The sequence below is a fragment of the Egretta garzetta genome, unplaced genomic scaffold (assembly GCF_000687185.1).
Source record: "Egretta garzetta isolate BGI_Z169 unplaced genomic scaffold, ASM68718v1 scaffold373, whole genome shotgun sequence".
NCBI lineage: Eukaryota > Metazoa > Chordata > Aves > Pelecaniformes > Ardeidae > Egretta > Egretta garzetta.
The window spans coordinates 2,498,209-2,522,757 of record NW_009259184.1 but is presented as its reverse complement, the minus strand read 5'-3'; the positions used below and the strand labels follow the sequence as shown (position 1 = coordinate 2,522,757).

At 42.7% G+C, this 24,549-nt stretch overlaps 1 protein-coding gene across 1 annotated transcript in view; it reads left to right on the top strand.

Annotated features, from left to right (window-relative positions):
* Positions 1-24,549, top strand: part of PHEX (phosphate regulating endopeptidase homolog X-linked) — a 111,348-nt gene that overhangs the window by 16,749 nt on the left and 70,050 nt on the right. Inside the window, exons 4-9 of the mRNA XM_009635698.1 lie at positions 8,160-8,246; positions 9,410-9,636; positions 12,918-12,986; positions 17,956-18,072; positions 21,983-22,066; positions 22,375-22,520. Coding sequence (XP_009633993.1) covers positions 8,160-8,246; positions 9,410-9,636; positions 12,918-12,986; positions 17,956-18,072; positions 21,983-22,066; positions 22,375-22,520 — 730 coding nt within the window. The remainder of the gene's footprint in view (positions 1-8,159; positions 8,247-9,409; positions 9,637-12,917; positions 12,987-17,955; positions 18,073-21,982; positions 22,067-22,374; positions 22,521-24,549) is intronic.

Sequence of the window (24,549 nt, the reverse complement as noted above, 5' to 3'; positions counted from 1 at the left end):
TCAGCAGGAGACGTCTATGTCTTTTTCAGGAGAGTACTCTGAGAGAACAGATTTAACTCTAAGAATAATCTTGGCTTGACTATACTTGTCTTGTTCCCAAGAAATATATACAGCTTTGAAGTGCATCACTTAAGTCTGTCACTTCCTTTTAGAACATATATATATGTATTCTTCAACCTCCCCTTTATAGCCCTCTCCAGCTATAGGGGTCAGGTTTCCAAACTGATGAGAATAAAAATATATATATCAGATTTTCTTCTTTGACAGTCTTGTAATCTGGACCATTTGTGTTGCAGTCCATTAAACTCATATTTTCATGTAGCAAGACAGGGAAGTTACCATTGGTCAAATGATCACAACAGTCTTGTGTATAATTTTAGATGCTGCGGCCAGTACTTTTATTTTGAGGTAGAACATTGTGCCCCTTGTAGGCCTTCATCCATAAAACTTACCACTGTCAGCTCTCCTTTGCTTAACTTTGGGCTCTGAAAAAAAGGAATTGGAAACTAGATACTCTAAATGAACATCAGCTGACCCCAAACCATTCTGAAATAATCACTCTTGGAAGATGTAAGCTCTCATTACTGTAATTAAGACTGTACATTTTTCTAGCTGTGATTGCTGTAACAGCAGCATGGTTCTGAAGGTTTTTTTGTGTGCTCTTTTTGGCATCCTGGCCAAATCATTGCTCTGTGACCTGTACTGAACTTGACTTCTTAAATCCAGTGCACCGGGAGTTTGAACTAAGGGCAGTGCCATCATGACACAGTTGGAGTCCTTAGAGACCCTTAGTGGCACAAGTTGGCTACTTGGGTTTTAGGGGTTACGGTTGCTTTTCAGGAATTCTTTTGCCATAGCTCTTTAGTGTGAAGAAAATACGTGATTTAAGGGCTAGACATTCTTAATGAGGACTAGGTTAATCATAATTATCTTATGGCTCAGGGACTTCAGAGAATGACATTCTGCACACAAGTGTTGTGTGTTTGGTTTGATTGCCAAACTGAAGGTTTGAGTAGGTTCTTCTCTACTTCTAAGCTGCAGTTCCTCACAGGACATCCTTAAAACATTGCTGACATTGGAGGATGTCCTGAAAATTTCTGAAAGATAATTTGGGTTTTTCACATAATAGTGCTAACCTGTGAAGGAAACAAAGCTTGTGACTCATAGCTGGAGGTGGGTGAACAGCTCTTCTAATTATTCTTCTCATCAATTTAGACACCTGACCCCTATAGCTGTAAAGCAGCATGGAGGGGAGGGTGAAGAACAGAGTCTTTATTGCTCAAGGATTGGAAGAGAAATCCACCTTCTCTGTCATCAGGTATTTGCAAAGAAAATCCCTTGCCACAAGCAGAGTTCCTGCATTTTGGTCTAAGAAACTGAAGCTCATAAACACGCAATATGGAGCAAATCTCTTTGTTGCTAACTACTGCTACCCAAACCAAAGGGAGAGCATGCTGTTGCATGAGGCTTTGATAGGGCCTTACTGTGGACATAGTTGACAAGAGCACCTCTTCTGCCTTTGGCCCAGTGAATGACTAGGCGTAAGTTTCTGAGAAGCCCTTGGGCTGCTTTCTAGATCTGCTCCTGAAAACTATGCATTACGAATTTCTTTCAGTTGTAGTACTGAGCATCGTCTAGGCAATGCTGAGCAACTCCCACTGCCACTGACACTAAAGGGGCTGGGGGGCATTCAGCATGTCCAAAGGATCAAGGTCTTTGAGTGTTTGGATCAAGTTCAGCAAGCTTTATGCTCATAAAGGAGCACCGTTCCAATCAATAGGACCCTGACATGACTTAGATAAGGAGGAATTAATTCTCCGTGGCTCACTTTCTTTATCTGCAACAATGGATAATGGCTGTATCTCCTTAGTCCCACATGTCTAAGAGTGCTTTGAGATCCTTATCCTAAATGTATAGAGTGCAATGCCAGGAGTAACCATTAGATTATCTCCTATGACCTTTCTTGTATCACAGGCAATTACATTACCCATGCAATGCAGCTCAATATCTTGCACAGGGATAAAACAAAATTCACATTGGGCTAAAGCTTATCTTCCAAAAAAGCATCAAGTCTTGAAGATGTTAAGGGGCAGAGAAGCCACTGTCTCCTCTGGTTGCTTGGCTCCAGTGGTTAATCACTGTCACTGTTAAATTTGCCTTCGTCTTTGCTTTCTTTGTGTCTTATTCCATAGACTCTTTGGCACCAAGCATTTTCTAATGGTGAAGTACTTTCACACTGTAACTCCATCACCCTTCCACCATCTTTGGTGAGACAAGTCATGCTCCCTCACTGAATGTTTTTTTTCACCTCCTACCTCTCAGGCCACTTCACCCAAATACAAACACAAATGGTCGTGTTGTTTTTCTGCACCCGGTTCAGCTGCCCAACATTGTTGTTAAAATATGGTCAACTGAAGTGCAGGCAGCGTTCCAGTCTGTCTCACCAGCCTGCGGACAACAATATCACCTCCCCACTTTGATATTCGTCTGGTTTTGCAGTCCAAGGCTGCTGTTTGTTCTAGCACTGCCCTGGGAGTTCATGCTGAATTACTTATCTACTTCTAGCTTTTCGCTCGTCCAGGGTTACAACTTTTCAGGAAATGGAATGTCCTCCTGGGGTTCTTGTATAGTTTTTTTTTTTTTTGTTTAAAGTCTGAGCATATCCCCACTGGAATATTTGCACATGCAGTTGTTTTTCTTCAAGATACAAAGCATTATAATATGTTTCAAATCATCATCACATATCACTGTGCAAACACTTCAGTTTGCATTTTCCGTGTAGAAAAAATGTTTGTAAAAGGATATGGATAAAAATTAATGGGAAAAAAAGTGTTACTGTGTTTACTAGCACAAGGTATTCTCCATATCTAGGGTTGGAAAGTGCAGAGAAAACTTACATTTTTCTCTCTAGAACAAGAAAGAAGCTTAGCGAATCACATACTCTCTCTCAGGAATGCAATTCAAGTGTATATGTAGAAAAACTGCCTGATAGCATACAGAATCTATACAGCCTGCAGATCAGGACACTGGTGGATTGAATCAATATTCCTAATCTGAATAAATGGTAGGCTGCTTTCTTTTCCCTGCAAATCTGGCGATACAGTCCCTTTTTCACGCACTCCAAGTCAGAAGAGGGAAAGGTACAAGATTTCTCAGTGCCATAAATAAAACACAGTGGTTGAAAAACAAAGTGAAGCTGTGTAAGACAGTAGACTGGAAAATCAACAAGGGCTAGAAATGGAAAGTAAGATTAAAGGTAACACTTAGCCACAAGACTATCCTTAGCAGCTTTAGAATAGTATGCGGTTAAATAAACACACACACACACTAGCAAGGCTTACTTTGTGAAGTGCCTTGCTCTCACTTTTAACAGCAGATGATTTTTTTTTTTCTCCTGTCTATCTGAGCATCTACAGTTCAGTCAACTGAGGATCATTCCCAGCTGTGGCCTTTTTTCTGTTGGTGATGCTGAATCTTTGTGTTTGTACAAGAGCCAGGGTTTAGCGGTGATGCAAACCTGCATGACCTGGGCTGTCGAAAATACGAGAACTTTGATTTGTAATGGGAACTTCCCCGCTCTCAGCACCTTGGTAGAAGAAAATGAACGATGAAGTAATTTGCAACCTCAGAAAGTTTAGGATATCATGAACACCTTTAGCCAGTTTCTGACTGTGCGAGTGGTAGCTGCCTGGTGCTATATGTTGTTTCAGTGCTGCGGAGCAGAATTACCAACAGGCTTTGACGCTTGCCATAACTACGCTTTATATGAAGGGAGACATAAATCTTGTGTCTGGGCATCCTGTGCGTATGGAAACATGGACAATGAGGTGCTGAGATTAGTTGCCCAGGCCAAGATCCCTTTTACCCTGAAGAGAGTAACTTTGGAATTAATTTGAAAGTGAAGGAAACAAAAGATGTGGCTGAAGGAGAGCTGCTTTGCTAGAACAGCCTTTCAAATATGTACTCTATATTTGGCTGGGGAAACACGATTGCAGCCTGTGTGTTCAAGGTGACTTAAGCTATGCTGGTTCACCTTGCTTGTCCTGGTGATTTTTGGCTATGATATTTCACTTTGCATTTGCGGCAGGCCAGTGTCAGTAGCAGTAGTAAGTTGTTAAGTTGCGGTTACTGTTAATAATGATCCTGTGCTCTTTCAGAGGGTTGTAAATCAGCTTAGATTGTGGTCTTTTTTTTTAATGTCTTCAGCTAGATTGCTATTCCATCTCTAGCACTGTAACATTTAACTGGGAGCAAACACCTGAACTATTATTTCAAGGGGTTTTTGGTAATATCGGTGGAGTGCTGTGTGTTTCCTAGTCTGGTCAAAGCAATTTGTACCTAAAAATTCTTAATTAAAGATGAAGCTAAAAGATGCTGCTTGAAGCTGGATAAAATTTCTTACACAATCAGTGAATCTGGCGAAGGATATATTTTTTTGTCTGTTGAAACTTGTCTATAGATTCCTGTTTGAATTCGGTTTATCTTTGGAGTTCCTAAAATGGAAGATTACTTCAGGGAGTTGGAGCTTTTCATTTTGAAATAAGAAAACTGAGTTAAAAAAAGAAGAAAGCTGCAAGAAGAATAAACTCAATATCCTTCTTAGTGCTGTGTGAGCTGTTTTAGTCAAAACGCTGGTAACCCCGATCTCCCTAACTTGGTGACAGTTTTTAATTCCAGCCACTGGACTTCAGAAAGAGCTACTAAACTGAACTTCTCAGTGTATTTGCATGAATACACACAGTGCCCTAGCGAGGGGTGAGAGCAGGTATTTGGAAAGGCAGAGTAGGGAACTAAACAGCGGGTCTGTGGGTATCTCATCAGGCTGAACGTTAACTGATCTGGGGTGGTCTTTCTCTTCCTATCCCTTGGAAGACCTCATAAGTTTTGCTTTCCTTCTGGTGTCTGAACAGAAAATACCTGAAGCCATTAACATTTTTCAAGGTGGAAAGATGGTCCTCCCAGCCAGCTATAGTTAGGGGTTGAATTTTGGTAGAGGGGCTGGATTTGCTCTCTGTGGGTCACCGGTTGGCACGTTCCTCAGTGTAGATGAGAGCCTGAAATGCCACATGGCATGTCAAGAGATGGAGCACTGTTCAGAGAGTGCCTGTCTGTGTTGGGGAGAGTGCCGAGTAGCCCTGAGGCAGGTCTGTTCAACTTGCAGACATCCTTGGAGAGCAGAGACTCTGAGCTGCAGCCCTTCAAAACGCTACAGCTGCAGGGCTCAGCGTGCCCTGACCCATGCAGTTAGATATGCTCGGTGCAGGAGGGGGGCTGTCGCAGCCTGCTGCTATGGCCAGGCTACTCACAGTGCCTGACCTTGCTAATTTAAAGACAGCCTGATGTGTCTCCATTGATTTCAATCACGGTAGTGGCTTTCTTTCCACAGGCACAGTAACCTGTAGATAGACTGACTACCCACGTTTTTGATCAGCATGCATTGCTTCTTGCCTTTTCTTGCTCCTCTTCTTTAAAAAGAATTTAAGTATTCAAGGACATATAAAATCCGTATGTATTTGTGAGTTAAATAAGAAGAGAATTTCTAAACCTTCTATTTGGATTTAATATTAGCTAGTGCAGAAACCAGGTGGATCTGACCAGTGCTCCAGGTTTGAGCTTCTAAATCTTTCTGGAAGCTTGAGGCCAAGGCTGAGGAACATCTATAGCCTAAAGAGCACTCGCTCATGGGTCACACCCTCTATTTCAGTGTTTGTAGGATTCAACCATCTTATTAAGGTTTTACTGTTTTATCACTGGATTTTCTGTCATCAGAACCAAGAATCTTCTTCATAAATTAATTCTGAGCAAATTGGCAGCATCTACCCCACCTTACTCTTTGCAATAGTGCAGGGAGTGTTACAGCTTCATTCTGTCCCATAATGAGAGGGTTCGATGGGAAAACAACAGGTCTGATTGTAACAGGATTTTATGTATTCCTAGAGTTGATTTTATTTTATTGGATCTCATCCTCTGTATCTCTCCTGAGCTTTAGGTGGACTTTAGCCACTGAATTTTATTAGCCTCAAAAATTCATAGCTGTGCAGCTCACCGACAAGGAACTGAAGTTATTGGAATGGCTTTAATAAGAGTGGGTTTTTTTCATCCTTAGTTTTATGTAGGTTTCATTTACAGTTTCTTTTAAAATGCCATTCTTAAAACATGAACAGGACTGATTATTCTGCTAAGAATTGCACACTGGAGATCTATGTCAATGATTGGTATTATATTGCATTTAACAAGCTGAGAAATATTAACAATTTGAAGATTTGAAACCAAAGCTATTGGGAATCTTCTCCAACAGTATTTTTAGGGAAAATCTTATCCATAACTAAAAGGGAATGATCTCATTACATTTCTCAAAGATCCAAACAAATGAGGTTTTGGGGGGTTTGGGAGGAGGGAGGCTATTTTTTTTTTTTTTTTTTTTAAAGGAGAAAAGCTGGAGGAAGAGAAGAAGTGGCATTTGATCATCACTATGGTATTCTTTGACTAATAAACAGTTTGATGTCAGCATGAGTGCTCACATGAGCACAGATGAGGAATATCTGAGAGGTGCAGCATGGCAGGTTCTTCAAAGTGCTAGGGAAATCCTGGGCAATAAGCATCTTTAAGTCCTACCTCTAGCAGTGAGCTCCTAATGCTGAGTGTAGCTACGCTAACCCAGACCATTCTCAGCTACAGAATCTAGTGGTACCACCCAGATGGACTTTTGAGAGGTGACATTGGAAAAAGGACCGTGGTGAGCTGCTGGACAGGGCAGGGGCTGCAGAGTGAGCAGTTGCTGCCTGTTTGCAGGAGGGTGCTGCTCTTGGCTGGCAGTACTTCTTCAGTTCTCCGCATGACCCCAGCCAGTACTGGCAGAGAAGAATAATATTGCATTGACACCTGATTAAGCTTCATGTGGAAGAGGTTTTGTTTTGCCATGGCTGGTGTTATGAAGTCCCGGTGGCCCTCTGCGGACTTCGGCAGGCCACTGGGACTCCTGGGTTACACTTTGTTCCCCCTTTTGTGTGGGGTGTGCTTCTTTGCTCAGGGCCAATCTGCACTGTGCCTTTGCTCATTTGAAACCCAGAGCACTGGGGAGTACGGCATAGAGAAGGCACTCTTGAAGTTTTCAGGGCTTTTTAGCTCTGGCTGAGCATACCCCAGGAGGGACTTGGGATGGTTCCAGCAAAGCCACTCTCTCCAGTGATCCCAGTAGCAGTAAGGCAATGCTGTGCAGGACTTGTTTGGGTCTTACAAAACTGTGTGACATCTGACAGGGATTGCTAGCGCTCTTTCTGTGCTGTGCCCAAGTACTACCCTGCTTCTCTTGCCCATGGGAGTGCCCATGCTGTGCTGCACCTGAGATGATAGATCTCGCTGAAGCTAAGTTGCCTCTGCATTAAGCCATAGTATGTGTATCTGCAGTTGCCTCATGGCTGATTTACAACTTGGATAAAATGGCTTCAGGCAGCTGAGAGTGGACTGCTGAGATTCAGATGCACTTTTCATGCTATTTCACTCCATAACATAATGTGAGGAATGCAAGGAATGCAGAGAGATGACAGCTTAGAAAAGCTAGTTTGGCTTTCAGGCACCAAGGAAGTTGACACCTGTAGTGTGAGGGAGCTATACTGTGCAACTTTTTTGTAGTTGGACGCTTGGCTTTCTGCATCATTTACAAGACTGAGGTTGTGTGCATTTGACAGACAACTGGGCAGTTCTCTGCTGCTTGCTTTCAGCAGCAGCAGAGCTGGCAAAAGTGAACAGCAGTGGATCCTGCCACCTTCTTCATTAGACCCTGATTTTTACTACATACCAGCGCCACAGGCTGAGCCACTTGAAAAAATTCCTTACTCCCTGTCCTGTGCACTGGTTCCCACCCTCGCCGCACGATTCCCTGTCCACTCAGTTTGCTGAGGGTGGCTGTTTGTGAGGATGAGAAATAAAGTTATCTGTCAACTGGTTTTAAAACAGTCCTCTTAAAAATAAAAATTCTTTCTCTGTTGGGGAACTGAAAAAAAAGTGCAGTTATGTCTGTGTTATTGCTTCAGAAAATACATGTGGAACCTCATCCTTAATTAAACAAATGCTATGATTAAAGCAAATGCTGTGACAAGCAAACAGACAGTTCCTACATTTTCTGATGTATTGAAAAAAAATGTAATTTCTTTTTTCAGCATTGCTTGAGAAACCCATCAGCAAAAGACGAGACAGTGAAGCTGTACAGAAGGCCAAGACCCTTTATGCATCTTGCATGAATGAGAGTAAGTGGCCTGATTTGAGGGGAACACATACGCATTACTTGTTTTTTTATAAAGGCATGTGTTTTTGCTCTCTGCTGAGCTCTGTGAAGCTTTGTGCAGAAGCACAGGTTTTGCTGTTTTGGATACAGAATGCAGAGGGTTTCTACACATTTCTGAAGTTGGCTATCCAGACTGAGGAATACCAAGGCACAAGCATTCAGTTTCACAGAGACCTCTGCTTCTCAGGGACCTGTGAAGGGATGTTATCTGTGCAAAAGGATGCCAAAACCATGCCCTGAGGGTGTAGGCGTAGTGCCTGGTAAATCAGAGGAGCCCTCTGATGAAATTCTCATACCGACACTTTCAAGAGCCTGTGGCTCAGCACCTTCTACCTTTCTCTGAACACATTTGATAAAAATACTTCCATAGAGCTGGGCATAGATAGCCATGCACTCTTTAGCTTCGAGTTATCTGGATGTCAAACAAGTTTGGATGGGGAGCCCTATAGCCACATTTGCGGAGTGCTTTTCCTGAGCTTGTAAATGTTGCTGTAAGGTGATGTACACTAGGTTGGGACACATCACTACTTTTATGTAGCTGCACGGGTGAAAGGTGCGTTGGGAGGGAGCAGACTGTCCTTCCAAGTGCCCTTTGTCCTTCTGACCCTTTCAGACGTTATTTCCTGAACACTTTTCTTCCAGCATGGCCTGAGACTGACTGTCAGCAATTGAGACAGCCTGCCCTGCAGCCTTGGTGCCGAGATGCTGACCCCTCTAGCTTTGATTATGTACAATAACTCCCTCTCAGAACCAGTGAAGTTTCTGTGCTAGTTCCTATGAGAGGAATGGGTTTTTTTAACTGACTTACTTCCAGCCCTTTGCCTTTTTTGAAAGGAACTGATTTGCCTCTCTTATTCTTGATACAGATAAACTGGGTTGGACTCCTGCGCTTCTGTGCTCACAGGCAGAGCAGGGGCTTTGGGTTTCAGCTATTGTGTTTTGTCTTGCCTAGAAATCAATCAACGATGATAAATCTTTGTGTGTCGTGTGTCTGCTGCTGGATTTGAATTGTTGTCACACTTGGACATTTAATCAATCAACGATGATAAATCTTTGTGTGTCGTGTGTCTGCTGCTGGATTTGAATTGTCTGGAATGTGATTGTTGTCACACTTGGACATTTCAGATAAAATTGAAAAAGCCGACGTGAAACCCCTGTTAAGTATACTGAGGCATTCACCCTTCCGCTGGCCTGTGCTGGAATCCAACATTGGACCTGAAGGGGTGTGGTCAGAAAGGAGGTTTAGCTTAGTCCAAGCCTTGGCGACTCTTCGTGGTCAATACAGTAACTCTGTCTTCATCCGTTTATATGTGGCTGCTGATGACAAAATCTCCAATCGGTATATCCTGAAGGTACAATATGGCATATCTCATAGGTTACTTTGCATGGTGTTTTGTGGTCTCATGTTTTTAAAAACATATTTACATGCCAAATGTCTACACTTGATTACTGTTGCTATTATCTACTGACTTACAGTACATAGGGGCCAATTTATGGGAGTGTAGAAGCCACTAGGAACCACATGCTATTGAAAAATATTTCCGTACAGGATATTTTCTCCTATCAAATGGCAAAAAAAAGGTAAAATATGTTCCCAGTAGACCAATGTCCAGAGTCTATGTGTGTGAAACAGAGAGAGGTGGATATCCAGTGCTGGGGTTGTTCTGGGTGCTGCGTATGACTCATCGGTTGCATGAAGAATCTTTTTTTGTCTGTGAATATGATGAAAGGTGCATCAGTGACAGGTACTTTGAACTTGAGCTATTTTTTCTAAGATGGAAACACATTATCTTGTGCTCATACAACACCTTACAACAGAGAGGTATCCCAAACACTTCTGAACCTGAAATACAGAATTTAAGTTTTTACTGAAATGCTTTTGGACCAAAGCGTTACCAGTTTGTTAAACAGCGCATGGCATTACACAACAGTTCAGATTTGTGAGAAAAGTAGCCAAGATGTGTTGCCTCACTGTAGTCTGACAAAACTCCAGGGAGAATTGTAACTATTACTGTGAGATGTCACCATGGCAGGACAGAGTGCCTGAGCCAAATGCATTGCTGTTGTTTAAGAAGTAGAGATGATTAGCCAGAATAGACCAGCCCTCCACTGCCACAAGAAAATGGTTTATGAAGGCAAGAGAGAAGGGACAAAGAAGGAAGCTACAATGCCACTCATCACAGCAAAATAGGATCTGTGATCATTAATGTTGCTAGTACCTTGGCTAGCTGTAGAAACGTAGCCAGCCAAGAATACATTGCATTTGGAGATCAAACAACAGTTAACTGTGGTAGTGCTGGAGTGGATGTCAATTCTGAGTCAGTTCTTAAAATGTCTTTTGACTGAGGCATTTAACTGGCATAAAATTGAAGGGTAACTTTTCCCCATCTCTAGGAGATTTTCCTGAATAGTCAACTCAACAGCAGATCAACAGTTCACTCTATTAAAGATGTCATCCTGCTAAGATGCTGTTCAGATCCTGTCAGGATTGCTTCGGCTGGAGATTTGTTTAAAAGAACTGAAACAGTGGAATCAGGAGAGAGATTTAGGTGTCTCCTATCAAAATATTTCAGTCCAGGTCACCTGTCAGCAAAGGGCTGGGCAGTTATATCCTTACTGCTGGTCTCTTGGAAGTGAATTATACCAAGCAGTTGTCCTCACTCAGTATGCTTAGTGGCACCTAGGGAGTAGGTATCTAAATAACTGAAGCACTACATGCTATGAATAACATATTATTCTGTAGGGTATTCTGTTGTTGTTAATTTGATTAAGAACTTGATCTGCAGAATACATCAGCCAGTATTCTAGTTTGTCTGTGTTTAAACAAATTCCCAGGGCTGCAGCTGTACCACAGAGTATTTCAATCTGCTTGGGAAAATGGCTCTGTTGCAAAATGATTTTTGTTCAGTGTTGCAAAATGCTTTTATTCAGCATTGCAAAATCATGAATGGATCAGGAAAAAAAGTGGATCAGAAAAGAAACTCCAAATAAAACTTTGTTCAGCATTCAACAGGATCTTTTTTTCTTGAGGGCTGAAGAAGTTGGTTAACTTTTTTGTTTATGTCTCATATTTGTACTTTCTTGGTTTCGATGGGTTGTCAAATCTAACTCTAAAGCCAGGAGCATTTGGATGAGCATTTCATGCAAGAGTCACATGATTGAACAGGACCAAATCACGTGAAATTAACTATTACCAGGACATCCGTTCGCAAGGCTTAAGAGTATATTCTTTTTGCTTGAATATGCTGAAAAAAGAAGGTGATACTGTTTTTCAAAGAATCAGAGTTGCAATGAGCATCACAGCTACTCTCCTCGTGAATGATTTGTTTTATTTGTTTATGGTATATTTTAAAGGTTGAGAACATCAGGCAGTAGAGGAAAAGATGACATTTATTCATTCATTTTAGGTTCTAAGTTGTATTTATTTAGGTCCTTTTTATAAATGTAGAAAATGTGAAATATAAATGGTGTAGGATTTAGATTTAAAGAGACTTATATGAAATTGTATGAATAAATACAATCTCTCTTCATTAGACTTATCTTTTAAAAACAAAAAAAGCATCAAAATAATAATTTTAGAACATCGAAACTGTTGTTTCTGCTCCAATCAGTATCTTATCCAGAGTTTGGAAGCTGGTTGAATTATGTTTTCAGCTTCAGCTTCCATACTCTAATCTAACCTGATCGTGTTGAAGCATTTTGGGAAATCTCACTTTCCAGTAGTAATTTTAAGATATATGCTGTGCTGTGAGTTTTGCCTGGTTAGGAACTTGAAACAGTATGCAAATACTCCCACTCAAAAGACTAAGCGCAGATATCAATGAACTTTCAGGACTGGTTTAGAAAGTACCTTGAGGACTTCATTCCAATATTAGGGTGACTGTAGACCAACAAATTTGATCCATGTTTAAATCAAAAAGATAAGTGAAAGTCAAAGCTCCACCTGGACCTATCAGACATCTTTAGCTGATGTACCAGAGGCATAACAATTTCCCATGCATGCATGCAGTCATTTCTGTGGCTGGTATCCAACTGTTTCAGTACATCTGTTCAAAAAAGCTAAATACAGCACTCAGTGCTGGTCTAAGGTAAAGCTCAAAAGCGTAACCTCAGTTTCAGTCAAAGAAGGCTAACGATGCTTTCCAGATATACAGCAGCTAGCCTGCTCCAGCACATAATGGGCATTTGGTCCATACACTAGCCTAGTGTTTGTCTCAAGCTGACTTTTGTGCCCCTGAAATAGGTATAGGATGAATGGTTGTCAACACCAACTGTTTGATCCTGTAGACCCAGTCCTATTGCATTACCTACTCCCTAATGGAGCCATAAACACATAAATCACATAGGGGATTCTTTGCTCTAGTAGGTGGCTTAGCTATTGCAGGGGGCATATGAGGCTCCCCAGATCACAATAATGTGATTTAGGTAACGTCTGTCAGCACAGTATAGCATTTTTCTGTTGTTTTGAAATCCTGTGGAACTCAGGCTGGTGCAGTGTATTATGTATTAGATATTTACACCCGTCTATCATAATTCCCAGAAAAACATGAACTCTTCCAAGGTTGCTTATAGGGCTGCTTTTGAATTCTGATGAATTTACCTATTAAATGCTGCTTCTTGTTATTTTTAACAGCTCGACCAAGCAAGCCTCTCTCTTGCATCTCGAGAGGATTACCTAGAAAACACCACAGAAGCCAAATCTGTAAGTATTATTAATTGGAAATCAGAGGGACCGTTTTTCCCTCAGTTTTTTTCATTGTTGCTTTTGTTTTGTTGAGCTCCAAACTGAGAAAAGGTTGTAGTTTGTTTGGATTTGGATTTTTCAGGCTATCTTCTATCAGAAAACACCACCACTACAAGCAACACTATCACAAACGCTCTTGCAAAGTTTCTCAGATGAAGATTTTTGTAAGATTTGGTGTCTCCCCTGCTTTTATTCCCCCTTGGAAGGGGCCTCTTCAGTTCACCTGATACAACCCCTCTCCTCAAGCAGGGTTGACCTCTGGGGTATACTACTAGTGGCTGGTCTCCAACTGAACTTTGTGCTGCTGATCACAATCCTCTGGACCTGGTCACTCAGCTAATTTTCAATCCACCTCTCTGTGCACTTCTCCAACCCGTACTTTTTTGACCTGGTGAGCAATCACAACTGCTCTCCCCTCACCCACCAAGATATTAATGTAATTGCAGAAGGTTGTCAGGCTGGCTAAGTATGATTTCCCCTTCATAAATCCTGATCACCTTATCCTTCATGTGTTCGGAAATAGTTTCTGGGAGGATTTTCTCCATCACCTTCCCAGGGACTGATATGAGGCTGAACAGCTTGTAGTTCCCTGGATCTTCTTTCTTGCGTTCCCTGAAGATAGGGGTGATACTTGGTCTCCCAATAGCTATGACCTTCCGACTATTATCAAGAGTGGACTTGCAGTGGTATCAGCCAGGTCCCTTGGCACTCATGAGTGCAACCTATTGGACCCCCTCGATTTACATATGTCCACTTTGCTCCCCAATCTGGTCCTTTTCCACTGAGGACAGGCTCTCCTTGCTCCAGACTTTGCCTCTGGTCTCAGGGGCCCAGGATTCTTGAAGGCCAGGCTTACCAGTAAAGACTGGGGCAAAGCTGGCATTGAGTGTCTTGGCATTTTCAGTGTCATTTGTCACCCTGCTCCATTTAAAAGCAGAGACATGTTCTCCCTAGTCTTTCTTTTGCTGTTTTATACTGGTAGAGTATTTTCTTGTTGGTCTTCACATCCCTTGCCAGATCTAACCTCAGGTTGGCCTTGGCTTTCCTAACCATATCCCTGCAAGATTTGGCAGCAGCTCTATACTCCTGGGTCACCTGTCTGTGCTTCTACCACTTATACACTTCCTTCTTATGTGTAAGTTCACTTAGGAGCTCCTTGTAAACCCATGCAGGCCTCCTACCACCTTTGCTTGATTTCCTACTTGTCAGACTGGACCTTTGTTGAGCTTGGAGGAGCTTGGGTAGAGCTTCATGCATTCTCACTGGTCTTTCATGTAAAGAACAACTCCTCCTCCTCACCTTCCCATCCTGTCCTTCCTAAAAATCCTGTATCCATCCATTGCAGCACTCCAGTTGTGCAAGTTATCCCAGTGAGGTCATAGCCCAGGCTTCTACCTCCTCACGTTTGTTGCCCATGCTGTGTGCATTAAAGTAAAGGTATTTCCAAGGGACACACACTCATGCTGATTCTTCAGTATGGCCTTGAGAGCTTTCCTTATAAGGCTGTCCTGCAGGCACTTCTTTCTTTACATACCCACCCTCAAAGGCATTCCATTTCAGCTCTGTTTTGTTGATATCTTTTCCCATCACCCCAGGCCCTTGGTGTCACAATTCACTATTGGGTTGAACAATTTGGCAGAGGTTAAACCCCCTTGCTTTCCAACCAACCTCAGATGATTCTGGGAGGTTGGGGGCGGCTGGGCTTAACTTCTGATTAACTCCAATATTTTATCGTGACTAGGTTCCTTTTACATTCTCGGAAACAGAATTAAGACTCAAAATGGAGTCAAGTGCCAAGTCACTTTATTCGGCCAACAATAAATGCACGACAGAAAAGCAGAGAAAGAGAGGAAAAGCGAGAAAGGGAAAGGGAGGGGGAGAAACAAACGGCACGGGAGTGTTGTGATAGCTACCACCACGGGTCTATGTGCTCTCCGTGCGGCCTGAGCGATCCACGCAGTCCATCTTGCATAGTCAATGACTCTTTTGCATACCCACGCCTCCCACTCAGCAGTGGGGCACATGCCCAGTACTGTCATTAAGAGTATGCTCCAAAGTTCTAGGGGGTCCGAGCCCCCTCCCCATTGTCAGTTGACTCTGGGCCCGGGGCCCATGCGCAGAGAACGTGTACTCCAAGATAACAGGCCACACATTCCTGTGGGGTGGGGCTCAATGGGCTGAAACTGCCCCACTCAGTTGCCGTGGTGATTAGGCTTTGGTGGTTAAGCTTGCCTGTCACCAATGTTGAGACAAGTTTCTAGTCCCTTACACTTAGCTTGCCTACCCTATCCACACCTTCCTTAGCTGTTTCTTGAGGAATCACTCCCTCCCCCTTCTAGTTTAAAGTTCTTACCACGTTGGCCAGCCTGTTGGCAAAGATACTCTTGCCCTGTTTAGTCAAATGGATCCCATCTCTTCCAAGCAGCTGTGAATTCTCAAAGAGGGTCCCATGATCACAGAAACCAAATCTCTGCTGCTGATGCCAGATATGCAACCAGATGTTAACCCACAAGATCCACCATGTCCTCCTCAGGCCTTTGGCCCCTGACCAGCAGGATCAAGGAGAACGCCACCAGGGCCCTATGCCCTTGACCTCTGCCTCCACAGCCCTGTAGTCATGGTCGATACTTCCTAGGTCAACCCTGGCAATAGCGCTGGTGCCTACCAGAAAGAGCAGCAGGGAATTGTAGTCAGAGGGCTGGATAAGCCTCGCTAACCTCCTCACAACATCCTGACTGCGAGAATCCCGGCAAACAGCAAACCTCCCTAGACGACAAATCAGGCTGGTAGATGTGGGTGTCCATCCCCTGCAGTAGTGAGTCTCTCACCACTGTCACTTGCTTCTTCCTTCTAGTGGTCCTGAGGGGCTGGGGCTCAGCCACAGCACTCCAGTTGATAGCACTCCTGGGTCCTCATCAGCTACAAGAGCTGTGGACTTCCAGCCTTCATTGTGATGGGAGTTTCCCCGTTCCAGCTTCATAGGCATAGGCTGTTCCTGCTCTCCTGCTGCAGCTGAAGGTCCAGGCTTTTGAAGCTGCAGGGTCTCAGGGGAGGTCTGGTTGGTCTTTCTCATCTCTCCTGCAGCTGTGTGATCTGCTGTCCTCTCACAGCTCCTTCACCTTCTCAGCAACTGCACACCTCCTGCATGCTAGAAGACCATGTTGCCCCAGCCTCAGTGAGATGCCTCAGGCGCTCCCTGTGGCCTGAGGCTTGCAGAGCTGCACCCTTCCTTAGGTTCAGGAGTCCGATAAGAGACTGTTACACCAGGGGGGCCTGGGGATCATGGCATGTGACCACCCTATCTAAGGATGGGTATGCCAAAGTTTGCTGGCCTTTTCTTTGTGAGCTGCTGCATCTGTTGACAGCCTGTGGGAGCTGTGCTCTGGGCCTGGCTCCCATGTAGACCCCCCTCTGGCATGGGCTCCAAGGCTGCTCAACCCTCCCTGGTCAGGAGTCAGCTAGAGGAAAGGCTGTGGGCACCTTGTGCCACCTTTAACTCTAACCAGAGTTAGCAGCTGCTGCAGCCGCCCTCACCTTAGCCTTTACCCAACCTGGTGGCAGTGGGAGCCCTCATGTCCCTTGGGGGGGACCCATGAGTTCCTAGATCACGGACAAAGTGTCCAGAAGCTCAAGAACATCTCAACACGGTGGAGCCCAGGAGCTGCCGCCTCCACGGGCTGCCTCAGTGAGCTGCCCTCTGGGCCTGCGTCTTGAGCTCAGTTAGGCCAGAAGGCTGAGCACATTTCAAGAGCCACTGCAAGTTATTGTCATCAATTTAACCCAAATTCATTAATGAAGGGGACCAGAGTTCCTCCATGGATTTCAAGGATTCATTTCCCCTCCTCTCCCCACCCTGATTTCTCTGCTACAGCTTGGTTTCTTGCTGCTTTTCTATGGACAGCAGTAGTGAAACAATGATGTTTATCAACGGCTTTAATGTATCAGTATTGGCAATGGCAGTACCTTTTCCCCCCTCACTCGAAGGCCTGCAGGCAGTATCCAGTACATGCAGCCCAAAGCTCAAAGAAAGCAACCCGTTGGGTTGTCATGGGGGACAGGTTATTGTTACTGATTAGGTTTTCCTAGTTTTTCTTCCCTTTTCAGTTCCCTGAGGGGTTAGTAAGTTTTTTAGCCACATCTATCAGACTAGATGATGCCAGGATACAAAGAATTGTATCTACTGAGAGGTTAAAGGTGGAAATGTGTTGGGATATGGTTTTGCTTTTGTCAAAGTGTGGGCGGGTAGGAGTCGATGAGGAGCAATCCGATTCCTCAAAAATCTCTGAAAGATTATGTGTGTGTGTTTGGGGGGCACGTAGGACAGAAATCACTGGAGTGTCATTATATACAGTGTATTTTGCTAATGTTTGTGTATAAACACTGAGACTAAACCGTGCTTTATTAGGATAGCCTGGGGAGAGCAGAGCAGAGCACTGTAGCAGGTACATGTGTTGCAGTGCTGTGGCAGGAATAGAGGACAGAGCTCTGTGGAGCCTTCCTTTATCTCCCTATCTTCTCAGCCACTAAGCTTGCACTCATATGCAAGTATTTCTTCAGTCTTACGCTGATTACGGTATGGGTTGGTGTAAAATATTGGTGTACACTCATACACGTCTAATCCTCTTGTAAGAGCTGTAAGTGTTGTCAGTCTAATCCGAAAGGTGTCATTTGCATTTCCTGAGATTTGTACTCTGTGAACCACAGCAGGTATCTCTCTCTGTCATGCACAGTATGTTTACAATGTTATTTATCCTTTTTTCCCTGATGACAGCAGGCATTCAAGGTAAGGAAAGCACAACTTTGGTTGCTAGGGCATGAAAACACAGAGTATTATACTCCTTGCTATAGCTGGGCATTTCTAGTCTACTGCTACAGCTGTGCTCAAGAGCAAATTCAGTGGTCATTTCACTCTTTTTGTTCTTTACAGTACCGAGATGCCTTTTTGCAGTTCATGGTTGACACAGCGGTGCTTCTGGGCGCAAACGCTTCACGAGCTGAATCTGATATGAAGTCAGTTCTAAGACTGGAAGTTAAAATAGCTGAGGTTGGTAATCTAATGCATGATTGAAGCTAGCTTTTACAAAAAAAGGTGCAGGCCTTTTTTGAAATGGAAAGCCACTATATCAACAGCTTTTCTAGAAGTAGAAGGAAAAGAGAAGAACCTGATGAAGAGAGGATGAACAATATTCCTCCCTTAGTTAATTGTTAAACTGATTATTTTATTCTCAGAGGAAAAAACCTTAGACAAATACTCTTGGTCCTTTAAATTGATAATTTTTCAACGAGGTTTGCTAGAGAGAAACCTGGGGGCAGCACACCAATGTGTAAGGGATGGTGTGCTGGTGAGGTCCTTTGGTCTGCCATCTCAGTGGAGGAAGGGGATGGAAATCCATGTTGCAGCAAAGACATTATTGATGTGTTAGAAACCACAGAAGCAGCTGAGAATGGTCATGTAGGAATTAGGGCTACTCCCCCCAGAAAGGTGGCAGGATCAATAGCCAATCAATAGTGAATGGAGTTAGATCCACTTGGCAGCCAGTCACAAGTGGTGTTCCCCAGGGCTCTGTTCTGGGGCCAGTTCTGTTTAATATCTTTATCAATGATCTGGACGAGGGGATTGAGTGCACCCTCAGTAAGTTTGCAGATGACACCAAGTTGGGCAGGAGTGTTGATATGCTCGATGGTAGGAAGGCTGTACAGAGGGACCTGGACAGGCTGGATCGATGGGCTGAGGCCAACTATATGAGGTTTAATAAGGCCAAATGCTGAGTCCTGCACTTGGGTCACAACAACCCCATACAATGCTACAGGCTTGGGGAAGAGTGGCTGGAAAGCTGCCCAGCAGAAAAGGACTTGGGGTTATTGGTCAATAGCTGACTGAATATGAGCCAGCAGTGTGCCCAGGTGGTCAAGGAGGCCAACAGCATCCTGGCTTGTATCAGGAATAGTGTGGCCAGCAAGAAATGATCATCCCCCTATACGTGGCACTGGTGAGGCTGCACCTTGAATACTATGTTCAGTTTTGGGCCCCTCACTGCAAGAAAATCATTGAGGTGCTGGAATGTGTCCAGAGAAGGGTAGCGAAGCTGGTGAGGGGTCTGGAGCACAAGCCTGATGAGGAGGGGCTGAGGGAACTGGGACTGTTTAGGGAGACCTTATTGCCATCTACAATGAAAGGAGGCTGTAGTGAGGTGGTCATTGATCTCTTTTCCCAAGTAATGAGTGATAGGAGAAGAGGGAACGGCCTGAAGTTGTGCCAGGGGAGGTTTAGTTTGGACATTAGGAAAAATTTCTTCACTGAAAGGGTTGCCAAGCATTGGAATGGGCTGCCCAGGGAAGTGGTTGAGTCCCCGTCCCTGGAGGTATTTAAAAGATGGGTAGGTGTGGTGCTTAGTGCCATGGTTTAGTGGTGGACTTGTCAGTGTTAGGTTAACGGTTGGACTTGATGATCTTAAAGGTCTTTTCCAGCCTAAATGATTCTATGATTCTGTAATTCTGAGGTTGGGTAGAATCTGAGTCCCTGCTGTGCAGCTATGTTGTGAATACATTACCATGCATTCAATAAGCAGACCAGGCTTATTCTTTGAGGAACAGTCTAAAAGCAGCACATGACTGAGGTGGGATATTGGTGCTTGGTAGTGAGAGGGCAGTGATTACACCAGCACCATTGTTTGCTCCTGAGCTGCTTTCATGTGGCACTCTGTGAAGGGACAACGAACTCCATGAGTTTTAATTTATGGGACCAACTGAATTTTACAAAGTTAATCAGATTTAAATCTGGTACTCAGTTCTGACCTATTTACTTGGTGACATTTTTGCCCCCTTGTGGAGTTTAGTTTATGCATTAGGTCTTGCAGGCTGAAGGAGCTTTTCTGCTTCCCCGTATCCCTGTTTCAGTATGGCTGCTGAAGGAATCTCGCTTCTGGGAGATGCAAGTCCACTATTGTTTCCACTTCTTCTAAAGCTGGAGAGAAGAGTTAGCCACAGTGTTGGGAAGCCAGCAAAATTTTAGGGCTGCAAACACTGATTTGCAGAACTGCCAGTCAAGATGAGTATTTCTTCATGTTGCCAAGGGAAGAAGTTATCCCCTGTGAAATGCTGGGTCTCCTGTTAACAGAGAAGCTTGTTGCACAGGACAGATGATGCAGCAGATGACTTTTCCCTGGGTTCTGCTGTTGCAGTCTACAGGAGGAAAGGCAGTGATGCTTCTTAATGGTGCATGTGTGCACAATTGAGAGCCATTCACAAAAGTAGTAAATAAAAGTCTCCATCTCTCTGCTGAAAGAGGTGAAATTTTGTCAAACCTGTAAATAAAGCCCAATATTCAGCTTCAGTTGCCTAGTGTGGATGAACCACTGAGCAGATACTTCATTGTGACCCAGTAGGCTTGAAAACCAGAAAATGTTTATGGTGTGATAAGGTGCATTGCTACCTCTGGTAGCTCTAATGCTTTACTTAACGAATGCTGTACAGGGCTTTAATCCACCAAGTATATAGGTGAAGTTGCTATATAAGATGGAGTGGATCATGTAACAGCCCTCAGGGTCAGTAATGCATACTGTTATGCAACAAGCCATACTTTTTCATGGTTACCTAATTTCCCTTTAGTATGAATAATCCTCCTAAAATATATCCAGATATTAGGCATGAGTCCAGGCACATGGATTGTTGTATAATCCCTGATGAGCACAATGATTTATTTAAACATCTCACTGTGATTTCAAAGGAGATAGTCCTGTTTGTTACTTAGGCTTTTACTGTATCCTGTGTTCTCTGCATTCGTTTTAAGTGAATGTATATAATGGAGAACTATTGTGATAGGAAGGAGTGTCATGCTTCAAGAGAGCTTGTTGTGTACAGGTTTGAATTACTGGAGAAAGAGGGAAAATTTTGAGAGGAAGGGAGCAAACGGGTTCAAGGAAAGTTTAAAGATTTGTCAGATAAATTAAATTTGCAGAAAGGGAGAAGAAAGTAATTTTTTCGTGTAGCTTGAGCAATAATAAAACTGCAGCACTGTAGAATTTTGGTTGGAGAATTGCCAGCTGTCTGGTTAGTCTGGTGTCAGTCTCTGTCTTCTTTAAACTGCACAATGTACAGCCTGTTGTATAGGATTTACCTTAAAGTGGGGCTGGAATTGCCATTGGGAATTCTTGTTTCTCTTAAACACTGAAAAACTGTTGAGCTATATTCTGTACTAGGTTTGATTTTCTATTATGAACCATACTGCCATCTTGGAATCTGAATATCCCCTGCCATTTATAAAAGGACCTGCTTTATATTTAGGATTTTTTTTGCTATGTCCTTGGACTTTGACATTACAGAGGATCCTGGGGTCTGGCTCCTCTGGTCACCCAGATGAGAGGCCTGGTTGGAGAATGCTTTAATCCATGTCTGGCCTATATACCCATGTTTCTTGCTATGGAAGTCAGGATGGTGGGGTAAAATGAAGAGAAATTTGTGTGTGGCTGGCTCTTCCCTCAGATGGAGAGAGGCCATAGCAAGAACATGTTCAAATCCAAGAGATGAGATGCGCTTCCAGCATAGCTATCTCACATTTTAACCTTTTAAACTATATAGTTTGGAGCTGGCTTCTACCTGAGATGATGGGATGAATAAGTATTAATGGTTTAGGTGTGCTTTTATCTCTTATGAATCAACACACATTTGCTTAATATAATCAGAATTAAAATTGGTCTGATATGTTTAAAGAAGACATGCAGCTCATTAAATTCCCCAGTAATGAGTTAAACTGACAATGAACTATATTCCATTTCTCCTAGTTAAATGCCATACTGAGAAAGGGAAGTTAATGTCATGAATGCTTGGAAAACAGGTGGTGAGATATTTCTGCACTGAGATTATGATGGACAGTAATGATGTAAGAGCAGGCCCCTGCAAGATAATCCTGGTTTTGATGGTTTTGTTGGTTTTGTTCTTTTTTTTTTTTTCCCCAGATCATGATTCCATATGAAAATCGAACAAGTGAGGTGATGTACAATAAAATGAGCATATCAGAGCTTAGTGCCATGATTCCACAGGTTGGTTGGAGATAATTGCAAAATTATTCTTTTAACATCTGACCTATGTAATTAAAATTGCCTTTAGTGCGCAGAGCAGTATGTTAGAGGAATGTTATTAGAAATGTGTGTACTCAGTTACAATATATGTTCTTTTAAATAGTTATGACTTTACTGAGGTTTGAAAACATGTGTAATGACAAAGTGCAATAGTTTCCAAATTTTTAATAAGTAAAGCTTTGCAACCATCAGTCTCAAAGGTGCAACTTAGTTAATAAATCATCTCTCTTCAAAATCTGCTTTAACCAACCTTCTCTTTGTCATTGCAGTTTGACTGGCTGGGATACATCACGAAGGTGATTGACACCAGACTCTATCCTGAACTCAAAGATATAGGTCCTTCAGAAAATGTCATTGTCCGTGTTCCCCAGTACTTCAAAGATTTATTCAGGATACTAGAAAATGAAAGGAAAAAGTAAGGATCCTATGATGGTTTCACCCACACTTATGAGGGCACATCAAATGCTGGGCTTTTCCTGGGTTTTTCAGGTGCTTCAGATACCCTTGGAATGAAGTCTCTAGGCAAAAGGTCTGTTTGGTTCTGTTTGAATGAGGATATAGATATTAGCTTGTGTGTAGCAGGAGAATTTGCAGTTTCGACACCGCTCATTTTTTCCAGAAATCAAAGGTTCTGGTAAAGCTGCTCTTTCCAGATGCATTCAGCATCTCTTACTTGTACAGGGTCTTGTATCTCGTGAAATCATTTACACCTGTAGAATATAGTTGTAAAATGCAGGTAGCTCAGATTAAACATAGTAGATGTGCTTTGCACAGGGAAGCAAGACAGCTTCGGGCAGTGTGGTGAAAAAGTGTACATGAAGATGACATCCCATTTTGAAACATCACTATTGATGACATCTGAGTGATTTCTGTGACAATTTGCTCTCTGCTGAGGTGTGTTGCTGAACTTTAAAAAAAATATTGTTAGGCTGTTGTCTTCAAAATTCATTCTTTGCTGATTCTACAGTATGGCCACCACTAAATCTACATTTCAGAAAAATAGACTAATTCAGAAGCATTATTCTTATACTGTTGCTCTATGTCTCCAGTGACATTAATTCATAATACTTGTAAAATTAACACACAAATAAACAATAAGAAAAATAAAAATTATTGATCTGCCTACAGATCATCAAACATCCTTTCTTTATAAAATTCAGACAAATATAGTTAGAGTGCCACCAATCTTAATCTACTGAAAAAAGTCTTCTAAATGGTTCGGGCTGTCCATGCTTTGTATCTTAAAGTTAGTTACATCAGTGGGGATAAAGTGGTGATTTAGAGGATGCACATGTAGCAAGACAAGAGAATTAGTTATTCCCTGTGTACAAATATACTTACACACAACTATATTCTGTAACTACAGAGTAAATACCTGGAGACTTTTTCCAGTAGGGTCTTATTCAGGGAAAAGCTGAGTATTCAAGAGGAGTTAACCCAGCCTGTGTGTCATGGCAGAGGGAGGCTGGAGTAATGACCAGAAAGAATGGCAACACCTATCTTCAGCAAAGCTAGAGACCAGCTTCCTGACCCCCGCAGGTCTTGGGGGTGGGCAAAAGGAGTGTCTGATTTCCAGTATATTCATGCGGCATATCTTACAGCTGATAACGGTTTAGGCATTTTCTGCTCAGTTTTACCCTAAGAAATATACATCATAAAATGTTAGAAATGGTAAATAGTGCTAAACTCAACCCAAGTACACTTCAAGGTCTTGTATATAAAATCCATCCAAACAGTTACTGCATGATAACAAAGAACATGTTTATCTATTAGATGATAATGCTCATTATTTAAAATGTCATAGTCTGCTCCAGAGGTAACCTTGTTATCTGGCCTGAGAAAATTAGGAGACCATCTTAATGCAAACTCTTAAGAATGAGGTCTTAACATTTTCCTGTAGGGTGCATTCTGAAAGCTTAACAAGGATATTTTCTTTTAGGTAATCTCATTTGTCATTCCCCATATGATATTTTAAAGGCTAAATTCATGCAAACAACATGAATTTGGTTTGTTACAGTAAATTTCTAGACCAATCAAACTCCTAGTAAAGCATTCCAAAATTTTAGATTTGCTTCAGTGATTACAACATGAATTAACTTCTCATAATTTCAGGAGATGCAGCATCATTAGGAGAAGCAGGTACTTTCAGCAAGTTCATATTCTTTTCAACTGCAAACCTTTTATCCCTAAATTATGCTTTTATTCCAATGCCTTCTGTGCCCCCTTCCCAGAAGAGCACCCTGCTGGCATGGGTACTATTCAAAATGGCACAAAAAGATGGTTTGTGCCTCGGCAAAGTACTTGGTGAAGTTTGTTTCAGGTGGAGGGGAGAACGGAGTGAAAATTAAGTCTGGCTACAGAAGCAGTTTTCAGTGATGGAGGTGACAATTTGTATGGACTCACTATCATCATATTAAAAACTGCTCCCTTGGAGAACCTGCTGA